General features: G+C 41.7%; 1 protein-coding gene across 1 annotated transcript in view; it reads left to right on the forward strand.

Moving 5' to 3' along the window:
• LOC105926378 (rap guanine nucleotide exchange factor 5) overlaps window positions 1-24874 on the forward strand; it is a 29427-nt gene extending 4553 nt beyond the window's left edge. The window contains exons 2-18 of the mRNA XM_012862681.3: window positions 692-831; window positions 1438-1538; window positions 9437-9515; window positions 9702-9846; window positions 9923-10020; window positions 14315-14345; window positions 14516-14594; window positions 16674-16823; window positions 17245-17342; window positions 18317-18439; window positions 18557-18735; window positions 18930-19020; window positions 19146-19196; window positions 19461-19548; window positions 19699-19763; window positions 19964-20018; window positions 22098-24874. Of these exons, the coding sequence (XP_012718135.2) occupies window positions 692-831; window positions 1438-1538; window positions 9437-9515; window positions 9702-9846; window positions 9923-10020; window positions 14315-14345; window positions 14516-14594; window positions 16674-16823; window positions 17245-17342; window positions 18317-18439; window positions 18557-18735; window positions 18930-19020; window positions 19146-19196; window positions 19461-19548; window positions 19699-19763; window positions 19964-20018; window positions 22098-22216 (1692 nt within the window). The 3' untranslated portion in view covers window positions 22217-24874. The remainder of the gene's footprint in view (window positions 1-691; window positions 832-1437; window positions 1539-9436; window positions 9516-9701; window positions 9847-9922; window positions 10021-14314; window positions 14346-14515; window positions 14595-16673; window positions 16824-17244; window positions 17343-18316; window positions 18440-18556; window positions 18736-18929; window positions 19021-19145; window positions 19197-19460; window positions 19549-19698; window positions 19764-19963; window positions 20019-22097) is intronic.
• Window positions 24875-25789: the final 915 nt, after the last annotated feature.

The following is a 25789-nucleotide window of genomic DNA, read 5'->3' on the forward strand; positions in this document are numbered from 1 at the left end:
TTTTGTCACAGAGGTGCTGGGGGCCTAGAAAACACTGTGGTATGTTGGCGATGACAAAAAAAAAAAAAGACATATACCTTACTGGGGATGAGTCCATCACCTAATGGACTCATTATGTAGATCAAATCCTCGTGGTCTCAAATTCCAGTCCCCGATGGCCAGTGATCTGCAACCTTTAAAAGTGTCTCTGCCTCAAAACATCTGACTCAAATATTAGCTCGTTAGTAGAGCTCTGTAGAGCCTGACCGCATTCCAGTTAGCTAATTTAGCCATTTGCCTCGGTGGGGCAAGGGACACATCTTAGAGTTGTGGGACACTGTTCCTCAGACTTGAGTCTGAGACCGCTGGTCTAAGGAGAAGTCCAAACCATTGTTAGTTTGCACAGGATAACCAAGTGGCAGCTTCAAACAAACTCCCCCCCCCCTACCCACCCATAATTTAATTGGCTCTGTGCATAAATCAGTAATTCAAATATCTGACTCATTTATGTTAATCCCTGAATGGGCTCTGGCGATAAGGACCAAATAATGATATATGGACGTTCTCTTTCTTTGTCAGTGCTGCTTTTGACAGTGTATTATGATGGAAATCAGAGGTGATTTATGTGTGAGAGAGAAAAGGGAATCTCCTTTATGACACACTCAGCTTCCTCATCCCCCCCCCCCCTCTCTCTCTCTCTCTCTCTCTCCAGACCCAGAGTGACGAGGCAGTCCGCTTGAGCGTGAGGGAGCGGGGCCGCGATGTGCTTGTCCTCCAGAGAGTGTCGTTAGAGCAGCCAGCGCACGCTGCATGGTTGAGGGGAGGAGGGAGGGAGGAGGCGAGGACCAGGAGGTAAGCCTCTCCACTCCCTCCATCCTTCCTCAGTCTCTCTCTCCCTCCCTCTCTCTCTCTCTCTCTCTCTCTAAGCACTCCTTCTCTCATCAGTCTCCTCCTCTGGCTCTGTCGATCACACTCTCAGTCAGGCGTGCCCACATCTCAGCTCCCCACTCCTAAATGACCACATTAAAGGCGTAGAACTAGACGGCATGAGGCTGTGAGGCAGCCTCTCCGTTCACACTGAAGGGAGTCCCTCGTCGTGAGCGCGCCAGGGTGGATGCATGAAGGTGTCATGCAGCAGTGACTGCAGCCGGCGCGAGGGGACGAAAACAGTTGGAGAATGGGTTCCCGTCCTCTGCTTCTGGAGCTGCAGGAGGAGCGCGGGCTGCTGCTGCACGCAGCCCTGGTGGAGCAGGAGGAGGACGAGGAGGAGGACGAGGAGGGCTCAGAGGAGAGCGGCGGCACCAGCCGGGCAGAGCCGCAGACCATGCCCACCTTTGACGTCCCTTACTTTCGTTACATAGACGATGAGGGGACGGAGGGCGAGGAGGAGTGGAGCAGCAGCAGATCCCTGTCCTCCATCGGCAGGGACTCCTCAGCTGACTCTGTTGTGTCTGACAGGTACGCGGTGGTGTCTGGGACCCCCGAGAAGATCCTGGAGCACCTGCTGAGTGACATGACCCTGGAGGATGATCGAGGAACCACCCAGGCAAAAGAGTCAGGTCAGCATCCTCGCTTCAGCACTTTGCTCCTCTTCTTTAAACTTACTTTGCCATATCAGGATATGCATGTGGATTTTGATATTTATCACTGAGTGCAGACACCAGGTATAAAGTTTGTCATTCGCAAAAAGAGGAAAAGAAAAGAGAAACACCTTCCTTTACCTCCTCCTCCTCTTCGTGCCGAGCCGGATCTGCAGTTTGTTTTCTGGCAGCATCATCGGGTTGATCCTGTGCTTGAATGCTCCCAAGTTTCAGTCTTTTCTTTAAATTCACCCTCCAGAATTTTCTGCAGAACAAATACAACTCATTTTAAATATTCTTTGCTAGCTAAAGAACGATGCATCATAGTCATTTTTTCTATTAGTTTTGGTATTTTAATGTAAATCATAGAAACAACCTTCTATGCCTGTGGTGACGTCACAAAAGCCTAAGGCAACCGATGAGAGTAGATCTGACATTTCTCTAGGTGTTTCCTCGTTATTCTCAGGGTGTTAATCACATTTCTCTCTTTAAGCTGCATATTTTTACTCTGTACGGCTGCAGTGAAAAGTACGTGACAGCACAACATCGATTCCAAGAAAATCTGGCAAGAATAGAATAGATGGAGGAGGTTTGTGAAGAGATGCACAGACTGGAATGGCCAGATTTCACTATCAAAACCTGCAGCAATCATTTCCATCCACGTGGCTTTGTTGTTGATTTCTATTAAGATGCTCTTTTAAAGTCTCAAAGGTGTTTCCTTCAGAACTGCTTCATTGCTTGGTACGTTCACAAAACAAATTATTTAAATCGAGCCCAGTCGTGCCCGATAACCTCACCAGGCAAGCACCTGCAGCACAGAAAGATTTAGGAAAAAAGTCTCATTGGCTGGTTCTCACAAGAACAAACTCCCTTTTTGAAAGTTACTGTTTGCTTTGTCACTGTTCGCTTCAGCTTCGCCATTCAGCATCTATAACAGTTTTATATTTATCTTTTTTGGGGGTGTGGGGGTCATCAGTGTCAAAGTATTGATTAAACTTATAAGATTGAACCTCTCAGTGTAACTAAGAAGCTTGCAGGTCTGTGTTGAAATCTGTGAAAACTCATGTGCCATAAGGTTTAATAGAGCCAGCTGATTAGGTCAATTCTTGTGGCTCCTGGGATGTCATTATCTGACTTATCATCAACGTTTTCTATGCACATTTTGACGTATTGCATTGTAAAGGTTGGTGGAAGGTGGCAAAATCTGAAATAACTTCATTCTCACAAGAAAGTATTTTCGCTCACTTGATGAGGTTTTTGGCTTTGCTTTTCCACAAAAGAGTGAGACGGAAGCACATTTGCCAAATAAGTTCTGACGTAGCATGACAGATCAGCTGTTTCCGCTATCGCCGTAGCAGAGCATAGCTCCAGAATGCGCATAGAATTGCATTGTACGTCTGCGGACTGCATGTAACATCACAGATACTAGTTGACATGAGAGAATAAATACAACTTGCCCAATAGTAACACATTTAAAAATAAATAAAAATCTCTCCATTTTTCTCAGATGTGCGGTCCCATGCTAGTTTGCGACCTCTGTCTTCTGTTTATTGCAGCTACACACAGCCATGTGTAACGTCAACGTCTGATGAAGCTACGCTTTGCGTAACCTGGTTGATTCCCTCCAGACCAGTGGATTCCCATTTTCTTTATTTTTTGCTACAATTTAAAACTAGATGGAAACGTAACAACTGACTCAAAACAAATCAAAGCGGAAATTACTTTTTTTTTTTTTGGTCAGATCCTGAAATCCACACTTCATTACCCAGCAGTGTTTTCATTATCACAAAAATAAAAAAGAAACAGCAGCTCATGACTGTGTCTTTAAACGAGTGAAACACAGACAACACTGCCTCGTATCTTTTGAGCGTTGCTGCAGCGGACGGCGCCACATGCCCTCCAGCCCCGCAGCAGCGACAAATCAACACATTTCCTCTCATCCCAGCAGGTACATGATAATGTGACACTGTTGCCAAGGCAGAGGAGATCCTCTGCTGCTGAAGATGGAGATGTTTGCTCAACAAGAGACGAGGACAGAGAGCAGCGTTAACAGACAGACGAGGAGGAAAGGAAAGAAGGAAAGAAAAGAGGGCAAAGAAAGATGTGTTCTTTCCTAAAAGATCAAAGTGTTGTCAGTGGAGGTTTTAGATCACGATCAGTAGAACTGAATGAAATTGATGTCAGTGTGCTGTTAGGATTGCATTTTCTTATGGAGAAAAGAGTAAATATTTTATGAAACTGCTATCAATAAATGGCCTATATTCACCATCAGTCCATCATTCTGTGATCTCACTAAAGATATTCGTCCAGAAGGAGTATTGAAGGAAATCTCAGCGCCAAACAGCCAGAGACCAGAGGAGTCCTGAACAGAAGCAACTAATCTATACTCAGAGATGTTTAGCACTCTGACTCCTGCCGGGGTTGTGCGCGTCTGCCTGCAAAAAGTTGTTTCTGCTTTGATGCTACTTCTGGGTTGATCCTTAGAGGTTCTTCTTCGCAGAAGCATCGCAGACTCTGTTGTTTTGATGTCATCAAACTCAGATGCATTTTGCTTTGAACAGCCACCAAGTTGCTGTGTTTGGTATGGATCTTATAGATGGAGGGAAAAGAATTAGATTTTTTAAACAAAACTCCATAGAGTCTCTACTGGGTTTAGGTCAGGCCAGGTTAAAGGTCAGTCGAGCAGAGTGTATTGGTACTTTGGCAGTGTGGGGCGAGTTATAAAAAGGGAAGTGACATCTTCATGATGTCAAGTTAACCTTGAAGTGCTCTATAATTTCCTGTTAGATGCATACATTCAACTTGGACTTGATAAGACACAGTAGACCAACACCAGCAGATGACACGACTCCCCAAATCAGCACTGAGTGATGAAACGTCACACAGGACCTCCAACAACTTGGATTCTGTCCGGTTCATAATGCACCCACAGTCCACGCTTCTCCGGGCTCTTGGATTAGCTTTGATTCACACTCTCCCTTAAAGCTGGGGTTGTCCATTTTACTAATGCATCTTTTTCTACCACACTTTTTCCGTCCAGTGAACTTTCCATTTTCCATTATCCATGCGTGGACACAGCACTCTGTGAGCAGCTAGCTTCTGTAAAAAAAAAAAAAACTTTAACTCATAATATGACATTTCTGTAATGTAAATGCTTTTTGTAATTGATCCATCCATTTTTTGTACCTGCTTATCCATGCAGGGGTGAGGGGGGGGGGGGGACATACAAGCTTTTTGTTAATCATTTGATATATTCTAAAACTTTTTATGGGAACTATGTCCGAGGTTTTCAGTAACTGTAAGACTTAATTATATATATAATAATAATAAGGATGAGAAACAGAACATCTCAGACCATGTGTCTTAATTGCACACATTTAAAAAGGGTTACGCATTTTGAATTAAATTACTTGTATAAGTAGTTTATGTTGCCCTGCGACAGATTGGCGACCTGTCCAGGGTGTACCCCGCCTCTCGGCCATTTGACTGCTGTAGATAGGGACCTAACCTGACTCTCGCCAGCTGTATGCCGCTCCGCCTAGCTTCAGTCACATACATCTGGGACATCGCCCATAGAAAGTGATTTCTCCAACCAATTTTATGGTCTGGCCAATCAGGACGCAGGGCTGGAGTTTCATAGATGTGACGTAGTGGAGACGCGACCATGACGTCAGACTGTTTTGATAGCAATGGCGGCTCGTCGAGGAAGCAAGCGTTAAAATTGATGCTGCTATTTCTTCCGTGTTGTCCAATCTACCTAATATTGTTTCATTAAAAGAACATCAGAGAACAGCTCTGAGGGCTTTTGTTGGTGGAAACGATGTTTTCACCCTTCTCCTGACCGGATTTGGCAAGTTTTGTTTTCCGGGGCGCGTCCCCAGCGGACGTGGACGCGCCCCACAGCGGTTAGCTGTTAGCAAGTGATAATAATCATTATTCCTAAAGAAAAAAGAAAGCTCATTAGGTGAATGAATATCATATCAGGCTCCTGTTTCTCGCTAAGAAAGAAAAAAACATTTACACTTTGCTGTGCGTGCATAGATCAAGAAGAAATAATAAGGAGGTTGACGGACACCATTGACTGATTTAACAACCACACCTGGAAGAGAGACGTTTGGCAATTTCTTTTGAAAGGACACTAATTTATTCAAGTTTGTGAGCATTGACAGCAGCACAGAACAGCATTGTGATAAATCAAATTTGTTTGATTTTAGCCGTTTATAATAAATGTAGAGTCACAGCAGATTGATCTTTATTGATATTGAAGAATTAATGCACAAAAGTCTTGCATGGATGCAACAAATGTGCTCCATGTACTTTGCTGCATCCTGACCAATTAAAAACCAGAGAACATAACTTTAGGTGATAAAATTAAATATTCATTCAGTTTTTCAGCTTTACAAACCTTGCAGAAAGTACAGCTTTTGGGAGTAGCAAAGGTTCGAGATAGCTTGGAGAAAACACACGAGCAATGCGTGAACACTCACACACTCACACACAGAGAGAGAGAGAGAGAGAGAGAGAGAGAGCGAGAGAGAGAGAGAGAGAGAGAGAGAGAGAGAGAGAGAGAGAGAGGTGCAGTAGTACGTGAGTGGGTTTTCCAGATCCATGCTGTTGTTTTCAGACTTTCTGTTAAAGCTGTGTCACTGCATTGTTTATGGCTGCACACCCACACACACACACACACACACACACACACACACACACACACACACACACACACACACACACACACACACACACACACACACACACACACACACTCACACACGTCACAAAGTGTGTGTGATGTGTGTGAGGGAGTAACCCCCTCATAAGCAGGGAGTTATATATGCACAGCTGCTCTGGACGGATTAACATAATGATGTCCATGAGTCTGCTGGACCAGAACGCTCACAAAGGACTCAGGGAAGCTGGTGTGAAAAAAAAAGGGAAACTAATTTATAATTCTTGGTGTGAGGCTCGTTTACAGAAGGCTGGTCATAAAATATGAGGCAAACTTTTTTCCTTTATTACACCTTTATGATTTTCTCATTCCTGAGTTCAAGAGAATATTCTAATATTTTCGATTTTCTGTAGGGAAATGGATATTTAGGGATACTTACAAGAGAAATATTTCTAACAATAAAGATAGAAAAGTTGAACATTTGATTTGTGATTGCAGCTTTGGCATTCTGTGTATTCGTCTCAATTTGATTCCCATATATTAAATACAATTTAATTCAGTTTAGTCTATTTGTAATTCTCCAGTTTACACAATAAATTACATCTGAATTCACCTTTAAGACCTAAGATCTATAGATAATTATATGAACTTCATCCCAGTCCATCCAATCAATCCATACATACTGCAATACAGAATGCTATACAGAATGCAATATAGTGAAATTCAGTTTATAATTTATTGACAGTTATTTCAGAAAAAAGTCATTGATCTAAAACAAATCCTGAAGACAGCATTGAGCAACTGACTTTGCACCAATCCCTCATCTTGAGGAAGAAAATAGCACAAGCAGAGAGGAAAGATTGCCTTTTAACAAGGAGAAATCTTGAGCAGCACCACGCTAAGACTGAAGAAAACCAAGAAAATAAGCAATATGAATGGCAGCAAATGGCTTCTTCTGTAGCTTAACACAGAAGAAGCTAAACAATGAAGCATTAATCTCTAATAGAAATGATACTCTGCCTGCAAAAAAAATAGTAAAGCAACTTCAACTTTCAGCAGAAATCTGCTCTAAATTGGTTTAGAATTTAATAACAACTATGAACACAAAAAAATCCTGATGAAAGAAACCTAAAATACAAACATTCGCCAATAAAGCCCCAACCAAAAAAACATGTAAATCAGCAGTTCACCAGCTCCAATTCTGCCATCATCAGCAAAAAAATTATATAATGACTGCTTCATGAAGTTGTTTCTTTTGACTTCAAATGCTCATGCAGCTGCATTTTTATCCTCCTCAAACCCTCAAGCCCGTCAGATACCTAATTTCTATAGTCTGCTATGTTTTTTCTCCACTCAGTAGAACCGGTTCTTTTATATCTAATTCAGTGGTAACATTTCTGTTGCACATTGCTGGTTTCAGTTTAGAAATAAACAAGATCAATGCAAAATTCATGCTATTGACTCAATAATAACTTGACCCATTCTCCTACTACTGTACACCGTGCACATGCTCTGTTTACGCTTGTGAAGAATCACGCAACCTTACACGCTCACTGCTTGAAGATGTAGCTATCTTTAAATTAATTCGGCTAGAACTTGTTAGCCCTACTGGACTATGTTTAGAGCGCTGGACCTTCAGCCCAATATGGTCCAGCGATCATCACATATGAGTTAATATGGAAAAAGTGAGATGTTCACAGCAAATACAACATTCTCTGTTTTTACAGGCTAACTGGCAGGTTAACACCATATTTAGGGGTAATGCAGGTAAACTCTGCCTGCTAACAATATATTTGGCCTGTCAGATTAACTTTCACCGTGGATGCCCACTATGGATCAGTACAGTGTGATGAACCAACAAAAATTTAAATAATCACAAATAACATCCACAAGTACCCCTTATAGTGTATATAGAACATAAGAGTATTAATAACAGCCAAAACCGACATACTTGGCAAGATAGCTTATATTATAAATGTCAAAATAAAAACATATGTTATGATACGACAATACTTACAATCTTACTGCAAAACAGTTAAGCAGATATTTCTGTAGCTTGTTCGCCTAAAATAATCAAAACGTGAAATTATTTTAGCTCTAAACATAAAGAAGCTGACATTTTGTGTGATTCATTTCAGTTACAGCATAAATAACCTTTGAGGGTGCAAAATGGGGAATGAATCATCTAAAGACACACGGGCAGAAAATGTGGATCTAAAAGCAGATTAGGTCGTTGACTGATCTTTATCAGATGGTTTCTTTGCAAGTGAAAAAAAAATAAAAAATTAAAACAGGAGTTAGAGAAATGGGATGTGAAGCCATCCCATCATACAGAGTCCCTTAACCAGTGTGTGGATCTCATGATGGTGCCTCGGAAGGCTTCTGCCCGAGTTAAATGGCTTTGAAGATTCCTATTATTGTTATTTCTTTTGGACTAACTATGATCCAGCGCTACCCACTGCACAGTGGCGCAGTGGGTAGCGCTGTTGCCTTGCAGCAAGAAGGTCCTGGGTTCGAGTACACCCCTGGGTCTTTCTGCATGGAGTTTGCATGTTCTCCCTGTGCATGCGTGGGTTCTCTCCGGGTACTCCGGCTTCCTCCCACAGTCCAAAAACATGACTGTTAGGTTGATTGGCTTCTCCAAATTGTCCTTAGGTGTGAGTGTGTGTGTGAATGGTTGTTTGTCTCTCTGTGTTGCCCTGCGACAGACTGGCGACCTGTCCAGGGTGTACCCCGCCTCTCGCCCAGTGAACGCTGGAGATAGGCACCAGCAACCCCCGTGACCCCATGAGGGATAAGCGGTTTGGAAAATGGATGGATGGATGGATGGATGATCCATTTTGTTCCAAAGAGAAGTTCCTCGAGTCTCCGTCTGCTTAGCGATCTTTAAATGGTTTTTGGCAGTAAAGAACGAGCTCTCCTTGTGGTATTAAAGTGGAACATGAAAAAAAACAAAGTGAGGCCATATGAATCACAAGTGCAGCCCAGCAGTATGAGCAGTTCAGAAGATATTAATCATGCAGCTGTCGGGGTCGGTAGTGTTCCTGCCCTTCTGCACACCGCTGCATTAATGAGCCTGTTTTCCTGCAGCATCTAAGCCTTTTTCTCCTCTAATACCTTACCTTTTTCAAAAGAAAACCTCTCTCTGAACACGTACTACTGAAATGTTCCCATTTTCTTGTCCCTTATCAATATGTACGTGTCTTTGCAGATATGCTTTTGGATGATTTTCTGCTCACATACCCAGTGTTCATGTCAACCGGTGATTTATGCCAAGCTCTTCTGGGACAATATCCTTGCAAAGAGGTGTTTCTGCGCAAACATTGCAAATGTGAAATCCTAATAACTCGCATAAATTTGTGTTACAACCAGGAAAAAAATGTGCTTTTAACACAAGGAATGAGTGCTTTTGATTCCACTCGCCCTTGAAGCGTCGCTGAACACGAGAGAAAGTCTGATCCTTAACCAAACGGCACCTATTGCACCAAACGGCACAGAGCTAAAGAGGACGCGAAGGAGGCTTTGGAGAGGAAGCAGAAGGTCCTGCACCTGGTGTGGCATTGGATGTCCCTCTGCAAAGGCTTCCTGAGAGAGGACGAGCATGTCAAAGTCTTCCTGAAGGTAGGAAACGTGACGTCCGTGCGAGCGGGTGGAGCGGGAGATGTGTGGAGTGATAACGCACAGATCTTGCTTGCAGAGCTTGCACCGTTGCGTGTTAGATGATCTCTACGAGCACCCAGCCTTGGAACGGGACGTGACGGAGTTGCAGAAACTCTACCAGCTGAGACGCAGGCAGTAAGTGACCGCGGCGTAGTTTCTCTTGTTTTATAATGTCTGATTTCCAGTAAGAAAGACGCACGCTGGTGGTCTGAGGGGAGATTCCGAATACAAAGACAGACTTCTTCCCTTAACCTCACTTTTTTTTAGCTTTTCATCAATGACTCCATTCACAAGCTGTAAAGTAATTTCCTTGCTCTGGGCTTTTATTCGGGTGGAGATTTGAAGGTCATTTTGCTCTTTATCTGGAATCTAAGAAACGGAGGGAATTCAGGATTTTTAAGCAATAATGACCAGCTGCTAGAAAAAGTTCAGCGCGTCACAAAAGGGGAACGTTGTTCTATAAATAGGCGAGAGAAAGCATACATTCATCCTCTCTCCACTGTGCTGCCATCTAATCAAACTGGGCTGAAATACGCATGTGGTTGAGTCATTCCAGAGTGTTGTCCTTTATCTGAAGATCACATATTTATATTAAAAAAAAAAGACACACAATCCCCTCTGTAAAACATGGCGGTGGCAGAGTCATGCTGTGGGGTCGTTCTAACGTCGTCAATACGGACAGATAAACTAATGAGAGTTTCCTTTGTGTTGGTCTAAAATCGTAATAAAATTCGCTGAAGTTTGTATTTGTGACGTGGTGGAAGAGAGAAAAAAACTTTGAGGGGCTGAAAGATTTTTTAGCCTGGCATTTTACATAGAGTATCTTTTTTTCTCTGAAGAAGAAAGAGACGAGTGTTAGCAAGTGTCCAATCGCATCGGAAAGATGCCCTGAAGCGCCGCAGAGCGAAACCAGAGTCCCTCTGGCCTCTAACACAGTATGCTGATTATCAAAGAAGATGTACGGTGAAAAGTCCACGGTCCGAGTTTGAGATCCAGAAATCCTGCTGTCGGACAGGAAAGGTCAGCCTGAAGGAGCGCTCAGAAACTTTAATGACGGCAGCAGGAGGACGGACTAACAGCAGCAGACGCCGCTCCTAGCAGGGGTCTAACAGAAAGGCTACAAGGTCTGTGACGGGTTAAAATGTGGCCGATTTATTCATCTCTGACACCCTTATGACATTGCCACATAGAAGCGGACTCTGGGGAAAGATGTGCCTTGGCATGCCGGCGTGAGCCACTTTGCATTCATTACAGACCAAAAAAAGGTCAGTTAATAAAAATTTGATTAAGGTTATTGGTTTAGGCTTTCTGCAGTATTTCTATATGAGGGAGGAAAGAGCGTCACAGACGATACATACTGGTGTATTTTGTCAAAACATTATTAAAAACTGGTAATTTAGATACAATTTTTATGCAAGTTCACCAACTTGATACATTTCAAAATCTTTAAAGCTTGTAAGTAGGTTAATAAGTGAACACATTGAGCATTACTCTTACTCAAACTAATGTATGGAGTAATAATTGGTGTTTATAACATGTATAACAGAAGTAAAATACTAAAGTTGAATCAAAAATGAACAAAAATGGGCATAGTTTTTAACCACCCCTGAGTCACCATCCTTACTGCCATGCCTGTCTCCCTCCTTCCCCTTTAGGCCGTGGGCCAGAATCTGTAGGACGCTTCCTTAAGAAGTTTCGTATGAACTGTCAGGGGGCAACTTTCTTCCACCAGGATAAGTTGCTACACATAGCAGTGATCTCAAAACACCAATGTTCCCACGTTTTCGCTTGCACATTAATAAGTTATAGCCGATAAAAAATCTAAACTGTGGCGCTCCGGTCCAAGAGGTCACGTGATTCGATTTTTGCTGCTCAGCCAATCAGATCGCTGTATTGTCAGCTGTGCGCGTTCATCAGTTCATCATGGCTGCGCTCGTAAGATGTTTGTATGCATTTGTTTCCAGATGAAGAAAGCCCAATAATAGCATTTTCTGGCGCCAGCTGGCAGAGATCTTGATGGCAAGAAAAAAATAAATAGCCCAGACCATCTGTCCATCCATCCATCCATCCATCCATTTTCTAACAGGCTTATCCCCGCTGGGTTTGCGAGGTGCTGGTGCCGAGCTCCAGCTGTCAATGGGTGAGACGCGTTGTATAAACTCGTTGTGCCAAACGAGTTATCCCCTTCGGAATTTGTAGAATTTTGTATTGTATTTTTGAAATCAATAAAAGTTTTAACCTCCAGCTTTGTGAAGTCTAAATATTTTAAACATCACATTCTAGTAAAATGAAATTTATTTTTTTTAAACTCCTAATACGTTGTTCTATTTTTAAAAGAGACATATCTCGTTTTCTTAATACGGTTAATATCTCGATAAGGTTCTTGGTTGAATTAAAATCTTATTAAATCTGATAATTTTGGCTGTGCCTTTATTCAGTGTTCATTTGATCACACGTGAAATCCGCTTTATATAATCTATTCATGCGGGTTTAGCTACCAAAAAAGAAAAAAAGAGAACCAGCAGACAGCTGTGATGGACTTAGGAAGGTGGATTTTGGTTTCAGCAGACAGACATTCGACAATCTAATAACATAAAGCTAATATTTTCGTGACACATCTGGAAATGACCGTTTTCTTTCTCATAACGTATTATACTGGATGGATGGATGAACGATAATGTAACGACACCATTGCTATATTTCGTTAAGAAAAGTAAAACATCCTCATTTCCACGCCTAATAGGTTGGAAATGAGGCGGAGTTGACTAGATTCATTCTTCCAGCTGAATGCGCTCTTGGCGCAGGGAATACAAATTCTGGCGGGGATAAGTCGTTTGGCAAAACGACACCTGTGCTATCCTAGCGCAGCAGGTCTTGGTGATATCACAGTAAATTGGGCAAAAGTCTGGACTATTTCTGCCCTGCGATGGACTGGTGACCTGTCCAGTTTATACAACGCCTCTCGCCCATTGACAGCTGGAGATAGGGACCGGCACCTCGCGAACGCAGGGATAAGCGTGTTAGAAAATGAATGGATGGATGGATGGATGAATGGATGGATGGATGGATGGATGAATGGATGGATGGATGGATGAATGGATGGATGGTCTGGGCTATTTATTTTTTTCTTGCCATCAAGATCTCTGCCAGGTGGCGCCACAAAATGCTATTATTGGGCTTTCTTCGTCTGGAAACAGACACAACAGAAACAACCATCTTACGGGCGCAGCCATGATGACGTGGTAAACTCGCTCAGCTGACAATACAGCGATCGGATTGGCTGAGCAGCAAAAATCGAATCACGTGACTTATTGGACTGGAGCGCCACAGTTTAGATTTTTTATCGGCTATAACTTCTTAATGTGCAAGTGAAAACGTGGGAACATTGGTGTTTTGAGATCACTGCTATGTGTAGCAACTTATCCCGGTGCAAGAAAGTTGCCCCCTGACAGTTCATACGAAAAGTCACCGTACAGATTCTGGCCCACGGCCTACTTTCTTCAGCCACCAAATGGAGGTTTTTCCCCCGGGAATATGGGTTTGCAATGCAGTTCAGTTCTTTTTTGTTGATGCTGATATATATCCGAGTCTGCCTTTTTTTTTTTAAATGTTTATATCCTGTAAGGGAAACCCACGACTCCCAACCCATCATACTGCTGGGCCGTGTGTGCGGTGGGTGTTACACACTGACATACATCTTGTATTTATGGGCTTTTTCACAATCAGTCCCGACTCAGATGGGGACGAGCCTGGCTGCTCCCGCTGCTCTGGCAATCTGCTGCCGAGCGAAAAAGGGTGTCATTTTTTTATAGACAGGGGGGGGGGGGGGCCTTCCTCACAACCTGCCTCCCCATCACTTTCCATCTGGACTCTTTGTGCAAATTGAACCTCGCGTCATATGATTCTGGAAACTCAAAGTGAGAACGAAACTCAATTTGTTTTTGGTATTCTCCATCCCTCGTGAGGCATGTGAAGTCAGAGAGGCGCGCGGCGACTCTGCTCTTCCTGTAAGACTAAAATGACGGGGTCTGCTTGGACGTGACGGATGGAATCAGGTTTTTCATTAGCGCATGGGCTACTGCTGCTGGCCCCCTGAGGAGGGATCCCTCAGGGCAGGTTTTGTGGCAACGTGCCTACTGGGATGCAGAAGCGCAGGGCCATACATCATGCCGACCAGGACCAAGCGACGAGAACGGGATGGTGAAACGAGGAGATCACGTTGGGACGTCTAAAATCTACTTAGCGCTTTAATCTCCACTTGACACAGAGCGTCAGTAATGGACTGAACGCTGCAGAGAATGCGGTGGATAAATACGTACCATGTTTACACCGTAGACTCTGTAGGGTTTAGTTGTCGTCGGCAGATCGGTGAGCCTTTTTGTGCCTGTGAAGGCTGGCCCATTTCACTTTTCTCTCCTGTCTTTTGCAGCACAGTGGACGACGACTCGCCTCACAGAAATGTAAGTGACAATCTCCTGGTTTTCCCCCCTCTTAAAAGGTTAGGATGCCCTACAACCTATCTTGGCTGAAGGCCTTGATGTTATGAAGTTTTTCGTCTGTTGCTCAAACCAGAATGCTAAACCCTGTGTTAAAATCCACGGATTTTCCCCCTCTTTTTTCGTTTTTTTAGAGCAGAACTCTCTTCCACCAATTGAGCGTGAAAGAAAATGGGCTGAGACCCAGGAGCACACAGAAGGAGAGCAAGGAAGGTACGTCCTAAAATGCGACTTTCCTGTCACATTCCTCCCTTCATACATCATTTTCAGTTTGAATGAAAGGAAACGCTAAGTTTGAACCTTGAAACAACGAGGCGGTTTCCAGGGAATGAAGGACCTGTTTGCAAATGCAGGTTCCTGATTTACACAGGAACCTGTGTAAATCTTTTCTTCTTTTTCCTTTTTTTTATGTTCTGAATTATTTTCTATTTAAGTTTTGATTTGAACACTGGATCTTTAATCTCTGGTAATATAGGAGAAGATAGAGTTCTAGAAATGAATGCTTAACATTACATGGTGAAAAACAGTTGAGTGAGGTTGTCCAAAAGCTCAGCCTTGTTTAGCCTGATGCCAAAGTTATTTGGCTCTCCAGCTTTACCGGCATGTAATTTGAGGACATAATTCGATTTTTCTTCTGTTTATTTGTACCAGTTCATAACACGTGTCATTTCAACACACGTTACGGAGACCGTTCTGTCAAATCACGTTGACAGGTTGGTTATCTAAGAAAACCCAGCAGATTGCAAGGAGTCATTGACTAACAGCTTTCATTCCTTCTGGATCAGCATTTAGACATGTAGTGGACAGTCGCCTGCATTGTTTCTGACTTTGCAGCAGTCCTTCATACTGAGCATGCATGCAGCGATGGTGGAGAGGAAAACTCCCCTTCAACAGGAAGAAACCTCCAGCAGAACCAGGCTATGCCTTGACCGACTGGGGGTTAGAGAGGACAGAGCAGAGACACAAAAAGCACACAGCATTTATCCATGAGTGCTTTCTATGGGAGAGAAAAAAGTAAAATGTAATGGCTTTATTAGTGTCACTAGTGGCTTCCTATAGAAAAGAAGCAAAGATAATCCAATAAGCTCTGAACAAGTTTTCAAGTCTAGAGGATGAAAGAGAGCGCATACAGTTAGTTGTAGTAAAAGCTCAGCCAATATCTATGCTTAGGAGAGAAACAGGGATAAACTCTGAAAGACAGGATTAATTGTACCATCCATAGAAGCTGAACATGAAATTGTTGACAGCAGTAGCTCAGTTGAAGCCCCCTCCAGGACGGTGTCACGGCTAAACAGAACGCCAGGCCAGGAAGCAGCAGCAGACCTGCAGTCTGAGAGCGAGGTGCTCTGTTAGGAACATATGAGGTCATCAGAGCCCTGATGAATGATGCCGCTTGATTATTAAGGGCTTTATACGTGAGAAGGAAAATTATAAATTCTATTCTTGATTTAACAGGAAGCCAATGAAGGGAGGCTAAAATTATAGAAATATTATCCCTCTTGTTGATTTTCATCAGAACTCTTCCTGCAGTGTTCTGGATCAGCTGAAGGCTTTGAACTGGATTTTGTGGACTTCCTGATAGTAAAGAATTACAATAGTCCAGCCTTGAAGTAAACAATGCATGGACTCATTTTCTAGCGTTACTCATTGTCATGGTATACTTCCAATTTAGGTAATATTCCAGATGTGAAAGAAAGAAGTGTTGGTGTGTTCTCCCCCCAGCAAGTTGGAAACTGTTGGTGGACAAGCAGAAACCTTCCACTTGTAAAAGTAAACCTGGTAGTAGGAGGGGGAAAAAACAGGTTAATTGGCAATAATAACAGTAAATGACAACCTTCATATAGAATTTAGGTTTTCTGGACCGACCATGTTCTCACTGTCTTTGAGGCCCTAGAGACCAGCGGGCTGTCCTAAACCAGTGTAAAGGGGATATTTATAACATTATATAGTACATGCTCATGAGTAGATTATAATATGTTCCTATCAGTCAGATGAAAAGTACCTTTGGAAAATAACAACCTATAAGCAATTATTTAACATACATTTTAATAAGCCCGCATGTCTGTATTAAAAATGTTTTTCATTGGTGTGATGTCATTTTCTAATCTTAAATGATGTATTTTCATTAGCAAAAAAAAAAAAAAAGAAACGTACTGTTATAGTTAAAGTTAAAGGCTTGAAAACAGTCTGTTTGTATTTAAGCTGTGTAACGTTAGCTATGTAATTCTTAGTGAATTAAGTTCCGGACATAAATTTTAATTATGGAATGTGATTGTACATCTCCTCTTCCAGTTCTGTGCCGTGTGTACGTCACCCTGGACTCGTACCTGAGCGCTAAGGTCCGCTGTGAGGTGGTAGCTCAGGAGCTGCTGCAGGAAGTGGCTGAAAGGATAGACGTTGCTGCTTCAGAGCTGATACTTGTGGCCATAACTTATCCTGGAGGTAAACAGCACTCTAACTTATCGGTTACAGCACACAGCAACCACCTCAGATGACTCATGGCACCGCACAGCCCACCTGAACAGTAACTTCCTGCAGCAGAATATGCTGCTTTTTACTGCGCAACATGGATAATCCATAAGGTTTAAAATCACCCACGTCCCTGGTACAGATGATAATGAAATTTAGAACCTGTTTTTCATGCATATCAGTTATTGGGGCCCATGTGTGGCGCATAATCAGCCGAGTTAATTGTACACCCCAGTTTAAAGTGGTGCAGACCAGAATCTGTTTTCAGTAACTGGCTTCCGCCGACCACAGCCTGCCACCGAGTCTTATCTCTAAGCGCTGATAGATGCTCGCAGGCTACCTGACTCATTTTTAATGGCATTCTGCTGTTTGTGATGTGTTTTCCTTCCTGCAGGTAGACTCCTCCTGCAGCCTCAGGACAGAGTTTTCTCCAATTCTCTACGGCCGGTAGGGAGGCTTCACGTGTGCAGGAAGGACCTCTCTGAAGTCCTGGTAGGAATGGCATTTCCATTTGTGACTGTCATGAGATTGTGGCGCAATTCTGGGGAATTGGTGAGAGAGAGTTTTGGGCTAGAAGAGGAGCCTGCTTCAAGAAAGAGGCACAAAAACATGCAAAATTCAAATGAGAAGAAGTGCTAAAAAAAAGGCATTGCTTCAGCTTATTTTAATAATTATGACCAAAGTGACCCTGATCTATAATATACTGTATTTCCGACTGCATGTGGTCCTACTGTGCACCAAGCTTCAGGAAATCTTGGTGGTATACTGGATTAGTGTGTCTTAAAAATTCACAAAGAAATTATAAAACAAAAAGGATTCCATATGCTGTTTCACTCTTGGCAGGAAAGAAAATGATAAAAAGAGATCAAACTAAAGCTGCTGAGAGACAGGATGATCCAAATGATCAAGGAACACACATATAAATAAAAAGGAACAATGTGAAACTAGACATTTGCCAGAAGAACACCACAAATACACAAAGCAGAAAAATAACATTTACAAACTAAAAAAAAAAAAAAAAAAAAAAATGTTTACAGCTGGAGACAAAAATGAACAGCAAAATGTTCAGATGATATGATGCTTGGTATGGTAAAAGTAGAATTATCACTCGTTTTCACTCAGATCAATTGTAATAATCTGTCAAATTGTGCTTTAACTGCATGTTTGTAAGATGTGACAAAAGTTCATCTTTTTTTTTCTTGCCAAAGGATAAAACTGAACAGTTTTTTAGAAACAGCAATATACCGAAATACCCCTCTCTCTTGTGAAATTCTATAAAACTGAGTGTTTTTCATATGTAAAAATAATTTACCTTAATAAACGGAAACTAATTCACATCAAAAAACCCTAAACCTGAAATGAGTTTGTAAAATGTTTATGCCTGAATTTTGTCAGTCTTTCAGACAAAACAATCTAAAAGGAAAAATAAAAACAGCGTATGCATGTATTTTTCTCTCTCTCTACAGAACCCATTCAGAGATAACTCAGACATGCAACAGAGGACGGCTCGCATGCTGAATTTAAACACCTGGGACGTGGCTGTTGCACTCACCAACTTTGACTGGACCATTTTCAACTCCATGCACGAGGTTGGCCTCTAATTGCGGCCTCCGGCGCGGATAGTTGCCCCTGAACGTCTCACCTTTTTTCTTTCGGTAAGGCCTCACGGCAGCACTAATAAAGTCGTCTCTCTTTGTTTTTCGCAGCAGGAACTGGTCTACTTCACCTTCAACCGCAACGTCTGCAGCAGCCACACAAAGTCGTTAGAGCTGCTGCTGCAGCGATGCAATGAGGTCCAGCTGTGGGTGATGACCGAGGTGCTGCTGTGCCCGACGCTCTGCAAAAGGGTCCAGCTCATCAAGAAGTTCATCAAGATTGCTGCTCAGTTAGTTGCTTTCTTCCCTAAAGATTTACTCAGTCACACACACTGGCTTATAATAAACGTGCTGTAACAGAAGCCTTGGTTTGATTAGGATGAGAAAGTAGCGCCCTCTTGTGGCAAAACGCAAGGTTGCATGTAGTTTAATTCTGCTGAAGTGTACCTTTTGATAGGACTCAATGATGTTTTATTCCTTCTAGCTGTAAAGCACAAAGGAACCTCAACAGCTTCTTTTCCATCATCATGGGCCTGAACGCTGCTGCTGTGAGCCGCCTCAGTCAGACGTGGGAGGTTGGATTTTCTTTTCTTAATTTTTTTTTCTCTACTTGCAAAAATTTGTTATTAATTATGCAACTTTAACCGCAGCGGTTGAACTGTCTGGAACAACGTAGTAATTTATGTTTCTGTCCCTGCAGAAAATTCCTGGAAAATTTAAAAAGCATTTTTCCGAACTGGAGACAGTCACAGTAAGTGGACTCATTGATGATCGATGTATTGACTCTCGTTGCTGAAAGGAGAGCATCGACGTAAATCTGTGCCGTAATCGGGGAATAAGAACGAGGCCTAAGTAGCTAAGAACAAGCACGTTTTATATTACAACAGAACATATTATGTTTATGTGACCATTAGCGTTTAATCCTCCCATAATTCGCTCCCAACGATGCCTGCATGCACAGACACACACAGGCATCCCCGGAGAGTTGCGCTCATTTTGAACATTTCCTTCACAGGATCCCTCACTGAACCACAAGGCCTACAGGGACTCCTTCAAGAAGATGAAATCTCCCAAGATCCCGTTTCTTCCTCTAGTCTTGAAAGGTGTGTTCCTTTTACTCTGCCGCTTCAGACGCCCAAAAACTTGTCAAACCGTGGGGAAAAAGCACAATCATAGGGCAAATACCATGTTTTTTTTATCCCCAAAGGCAATTTAATGAATGTATAGAACATGTTTTTTTTTTTTTTTTTTAGATATCACATTCATTCATGAAGGCAACAAAACGTTTCACGATAATCTGGTCAATTTTGAGAAGTTGGTAAGTTTTTGTGTTTTCTAACCTGGACATTTATCTTTTTTATTGACACTTCGTTTTAATAGCTTATTGTTGTTGTTGTTTTACTACAGTTCTGTGTAATAGTTTTTACTGTAAAAGGTTCCTCACAGATAAACTTTACGTATGTTACTAGAAGCGTTGAATGGGAAATGTTCAATGAAAGTTTTCATCTTCATCCCCAGCACATGATAGCAGACATGGCTCGGTTCATCCGGGAGTGTCAGCAGGATCCTGTGGGTCAGTATTCTGATCGCTCGTTATGCATAATGTGAAGATTTAAAGTAGCTAGTATTCACAACAATACATGTATTGAGATATAAATTGTCGGAAGTGTGTTTTTGTTTGTTTGTTTGTTTCTTGCAGCAGCCAAAAACTAACTTTTATATACAGGAAATTATGAATTTTAAGATATGGGTTAGTGAAAAAACCTTTTTCCAAATTTTTCAACCTTCAAACATTAACAAAACTCAACTTCTAAGCAAAAATGGACAACGGTATATTTAAATGCTACCCTTCAACCAAGCAAGCTATGCCAATAAATAAAATAAATCATAACAAAATAAACTTAAGTCCTGCTGCATTGTTTTAAAATGTCTATAAACAGGATTTTTTGCTAGTTTCACTAAGATCAGATGTAAATAAATTATGAAATACACACACAAAAAACTTACATTTAACTTATGACCTAAATTTACCATCCTAAGCAAGTTACAACTCAAGCCACTTCAAAATAATGTTGTCCTTTTAAATTGCTTTCAAGCCAAACAAGCTGAAACCTGCTTTCCCACGTAAAAGAAGCTGACATAAAAATTATATTTCTATTGCCTAATTATACAATTTCTAAACAGACAGCTGCATTTCTGGGTGCTGGGCAGGGCTGATTATCTGGTGGTAAATTCCTTTCAACAGAGGCCACTGCTTCCTTGCATTGAACTGCACTGATCAGACTTTTCTGGGCCAATAATTTCTGCTTTTCCTCGAGAACTTGACCTACCAGCTCCAACGCTTACTACAGCATATAAAAGAGTAACTATTGGTTGCAGATTCTTTAATAGTGGAATTTCTTCATCCTATTTAGTCATCAAAACACATCAAGAATCTTTCATTGTCACCATGTGTCACCATGGTGACATTTCCTTTCAGGCAGACACCGGCTTAGGATGTACAAGGATACATGATACACAGACACAACTTAGCAGCTTAGTATTTACAGGAGTTTTTTTAATACATTAAAACATGCAAATATGTATCGGAGTCCAAGAGTTCTGATATCAGTCCCTTTGCGAACGACATGAACCATGTTACATGGGTTAGTCCCTCCTTCAATGCATCTCAATTAATGATGTAGTTCTGATGTGATCTTGAGGCTTCATTTACAGGAATGTGCAATTCAATATTCCTGAGAATAAGAGTTTTACAAATACGCAATCACAGTAGTGTGATTGATAAGATGGACCAAAATCTTCTCAGCAGGGGGCGATTGCCCTCACAGCTCTTGGAAAGAGGCTAATCCTGAGTTTATTAATTCTGGATTTGATGCTTCTGAAACATTTACCTGATGGGAGAAGGGCAAACAGTGCATTGCCCGGGTGGGTGGGATCAGCAGAGATACGTCTGGCCCTTCTCTAACCTCAGTCCAAATTCTGTAAACGGCATCCCACAATCCCCTTAGCTGTTCTCACTATCTGTGCCAAGTCCTTCCTGTCCTGCACTGTGCAGCTCCCATACCACACAGTTATGCTCAGACATAAAACACATGAATAAAAACTGTGGGAGCTCTTTGTCTTGATACTGAAAAACCAAAACTCTGACTTTTCAGCATTTGAACTGCCAATCACTCATCGCAGACGAGTAAAGGAGAATGACCCGATTCCAGTTACAACTCCAGTCTCTGGACGATATATCTCCAAACATGGAGATATATCAAACAAAGCGTTGTATTGCCTGAATGTCTCAGGAAAAAAATGTTTACAGCATATTTCTTAAGAAAAGAAAAGGTTTGAAGAAGCAACAAATGGACATATGCACACATTTAAGACTTGACTAAGTGACCATTTTAAGTGGTTTTATTATGTTTGCATCCATCCATCCATCCATTCAGTTATAATAATTATAACTTAAATAAGCTATAACTGCTTATCTTTCTAATTTGTAATTGCCTTTTTTAGCTAAAATAAAAAGGGAAAACGGATACTAATCAAGAGTCAAGTGTTTTATTGTAACAATAATTATAGGGAATATAATTCAAGCATTTGAACACATCATTGTGGATCCGTACTGTCAGAGCCTAAAAGTAAAATACTGTTCTTCTCCTAGGAAACGGAATCGCCCAGAAGAGCAGCTCAGAGGTCCGAGCCTACATTGATTACCTTCATGTCATCGACAATCAGCAGACTCTGTTTGAACTGTCACACAGACTGGAGCCGCGTGCTTAGACAAGAGCTTTTTCTATTCTTCCCACTCTGTGGAATTGCCAAGGATCAACCCATCACTGTCTCAGCTCGTACTGCTCAGGACTCGGTCAGCAATCCTGGGGGGGGTCTGCACGGCTCAGACTCAAGCACAAGACGGAGCAGTTCAATCGGGAGGCTGTCACCAGAGACCTAAACAAGCGGTGAAAGAAACACGGGAGGGAGGCCGCAGAAAACGTTACAATCCACTCCCACGTGACCGAGCCGTTCGGCAATCACTCAACAGGAAAGCTGCAGCGCCAGCGGCTGAACTGCAAGAACAGCAGAAGCCTCGAGTGACAGCCATTTATCAGTACATCTTCATGGATCCAAAGCTGCTGCTGTTTCCGTTATGACCCACAGATGGCAGAAGATGGCAATGGAAAAAGATCTTTGACAATGGCATACGGCACTGAATACTTCGTTTCTTTAAAGTGTTACATTTGCAAGTTACCTTAAGTTTCATTGATGTCAAGACATCAGTCGGTCTCATAATCTCTGAAAATCAGTTAAAACGTTCAATAGAGCGTCCCTGTTACACATAAAGGAGAGTAAGGGGATTTCTGTAGATTTCTCAGGATCGTCATTTATTTAGAATCAACACCAAAATGAACACTTCAATTAAAAATTTGAAAAGCAAAACCCACAAAAGACCTGGAAAGAGCCCTTTACTTGGTCCTGGCTGGACCGCTGCAGGCGTGAGAATCCTACATCGTCTCTCAGCTTGGCTGACAGGGAAATCAAGGCACTGTCCAACTGAGGCCTCTGTTTGAAACTATGTTAAAGTTGGATAAGAAGTGAAAATGAAACTGCTGAAAAGAAGTTGCAAAGTGATCGAACACATTTCCAAAGTGGTTGTAGGAAAAACTGTTGCACGGCTTTTACATTGCATTGTACGCCATGTTCTTTTGTAGACGAACACGGCGAACAATGCAAAGAAGAAACGACTGACAAAACCAAATCTTCCAAAACGTTTATGAGTCCTCTCTCTTCCTCTGCCACACAAAACCTTCTTGATGGATCCTAAGGTTCTTGGGACTCCACTTGCCACGAGCATCAACTTCTAGCAGAAGAGTTGTCTCCAGGGACTGCTCAGCCAATCAGAGATGTGCAACCAAAAATGAGAGCTACATAAACTTAGACACTTGATAAAGATGTGGACTTCATTTTATTTTCTTCTTAAAAACAGAAATTGACCAGAAATGTCCAAACTATTGTCATATTAACTCATGGTGCAATGGTGGTGCAGGGGTAGAGCATGCAACCCAAGTTTGGAACTATCCTTCCTCGATGTTGGCTGACCTAGGTTCAATGCCTGGCCCGTGGACCTCTGCCGCATGTCTTTCCCTCCCTCTCAACCCTGTTTAATGTAAAATAAAGACCACCTGAGTCAAAAAAGACACAGCAATTCAGAAAAATATTTTTTTTAGCATAACTATTATATTTTTCATATTGCCCCTCTACGTGGTTATTTTGGATAGACTTAAAGGACGACTAAAGCAAACCCGAGAAAAGCACAGCTCTAGCAGTTCAAAGGTGGAATCTGAGATGTCAGTATGCGCCGCAGTAATTGGCTAAATTAAAATATGGTATAAAACTGAAATACCGTACATCCCTTTTTATATTTTCCCATTTGATGATTTAGCTAAAGATTAGGACAGCCACTGAGTTCCTCACACATACACTGTGTCTGCGGGCCCAACACTATCTACTCTTTAAGTTGTGAAACATCGTTCCAGGAGTAACACTGTGCAGTCTACACACGTGAAGATGTCTTGTTGGGATGACAGATTGTTAAATATTCGGACATGATATTCCAGCTGCGTCTTTTATGTCATTTCATAGTTTCTATCTTTCCATGCAGTATTTTATTATTTACAAGTGCTGCTTATTAGAGGAGGCTTTACTGCAGGATGTAATAGTGTAGGAAGAGGAGAGTGTACTATGTACAGTATTTTGTTTGTATGTCCAAGCAGAATTTACTGCTAAATTCAGAGTTAAAAACACTAGTAACCTTTTCTGGAGCGCTGGCAAAAGGACCCCATCTAGTTGTGTCGTTGACAATCAGTCAAAGGTATCAGGAATTGGCTTTAGCTTTTGGTTCGTTGTATTGGAAAAACAAAAAGAAATGCAACTGAAACTCAACTAAGCTACATCTTAGAAAACAGAAAGTTGATTAAAATAGGCCAGAAATAAAAAGCAATAGCAAAATTAAATGACACAGCACTTTGCGGCTAAAAATAGTAAAAGCAATCTCTCTATGTGCAATGTGTATTCTCACTGCAGTGTACATGTTTAAAATGTAAGGTAGGTAGTCTCTTGTAGGATGACTTCTAGAGCATTTGTTTTGTATATATTTTGGATTTCCAAGCCTATCGTCATTATGTCATAAATTCACTTTATTAGCATCTAATTTTACATTTTTCTTATCAGCAATGTACAGTTGATTATTTATATTGTAGATACATGTCTGAACTCTGCATAGATATTTAAGTCATTGTAATTTTTTTTCAAATAGATTAAAATTTACCGGGTTTCTGTTCAATCCGTTTTGTACGCTGATCTGAGTGACATGTCAAACCACGGATCGACCACCTCGGTCAGCTGTGCATGCAATAAAAGCTTTTTGTGCACCAGTCAAAAGATTTTGTCACTGAATTCCAATATTGGGGTTTGTGAAGCTCCGACCTGCTGCTACAGATTTTAGCAGATTTCAGTTTCTCTTTGGGAACTATGAATCTCCACAAAATCCCCCCCCCCCCCCCCTCACCTACTTTCTGGCTGAACTGAAATTGAACGGTCTTAACAAAAAGTTTGTAGTAAAATAAAATTGTGATTTCTCAAAAAAAAAAAAAGGCAAAAGTTACAGAGCTTCCTCTTTCTAGATCACAGAAAATCTAATAATATAGTAAAATCCTCCTGGTCATAAGATTGAGGTTATTTATTTAGCTAATCCCCACCAAGGAGAACTACAGCATATCTTCTGTATTCGTTTACAAACAAATCTATTTTACTAGTTTATTGTTTATTTATTTTTTTACACATCTGAAAATATAGATGGGCACCATACAAAAAAAAAAAAAAAAAACATGAAAGAAATTAGCAAATGTTTCCAGTAGGGAGACCCCAGACATCCCTCCCTGGCCGGTGACACCCTCCAGCTCATTGTGGGGGATCCCAAGGCGTTCCCAGGCCAAGCGGGACATATAGCCCCCGCAGTGAGTTCTGGGTCTTCCCCGGGGTCATTTCAACGTAGTAATTAAAAGAGAGAAAAAAAACTGTGATTTACTACTTTATGTTTTATTCTTAAATCATTGTATCCATAATTTAAACAATGTAGGAGCCTTAAGAAGCCTTTCTGTGGTTAAATAGTAGCAACAAAAAAAACTCCTTATGGGGGGGAGACAGCAGTTGATGTCACACAGCTCTGCTGTTTAAGGGTTAAGAGGGAATTTAACTAATATTTAAAAAAATTAGCATGATGAGAATTATGAAAAGCCACCCCTGTGTGTATTCACTGTGCAGTTAGTAGACCCTTACCTTAATGCTGAGATTTCT

This window comes from Fundulus heteroclitus, chromosome 3, assembly GCF_011125445.2.
Source record: "Fundulus heteroclitus isolate FHET01 chromosome 3, MU-UCD_Fhet_4.1, whole genome shotgun sequence".
Classification (NCBI taxonomy): domain Eukaryota; kingdom Metazoa; phylum Chordata; class Actinopteri; order Cyprinodontiformes; family Fundulidae; genus Fundulus; species Fundulus heteroclitus.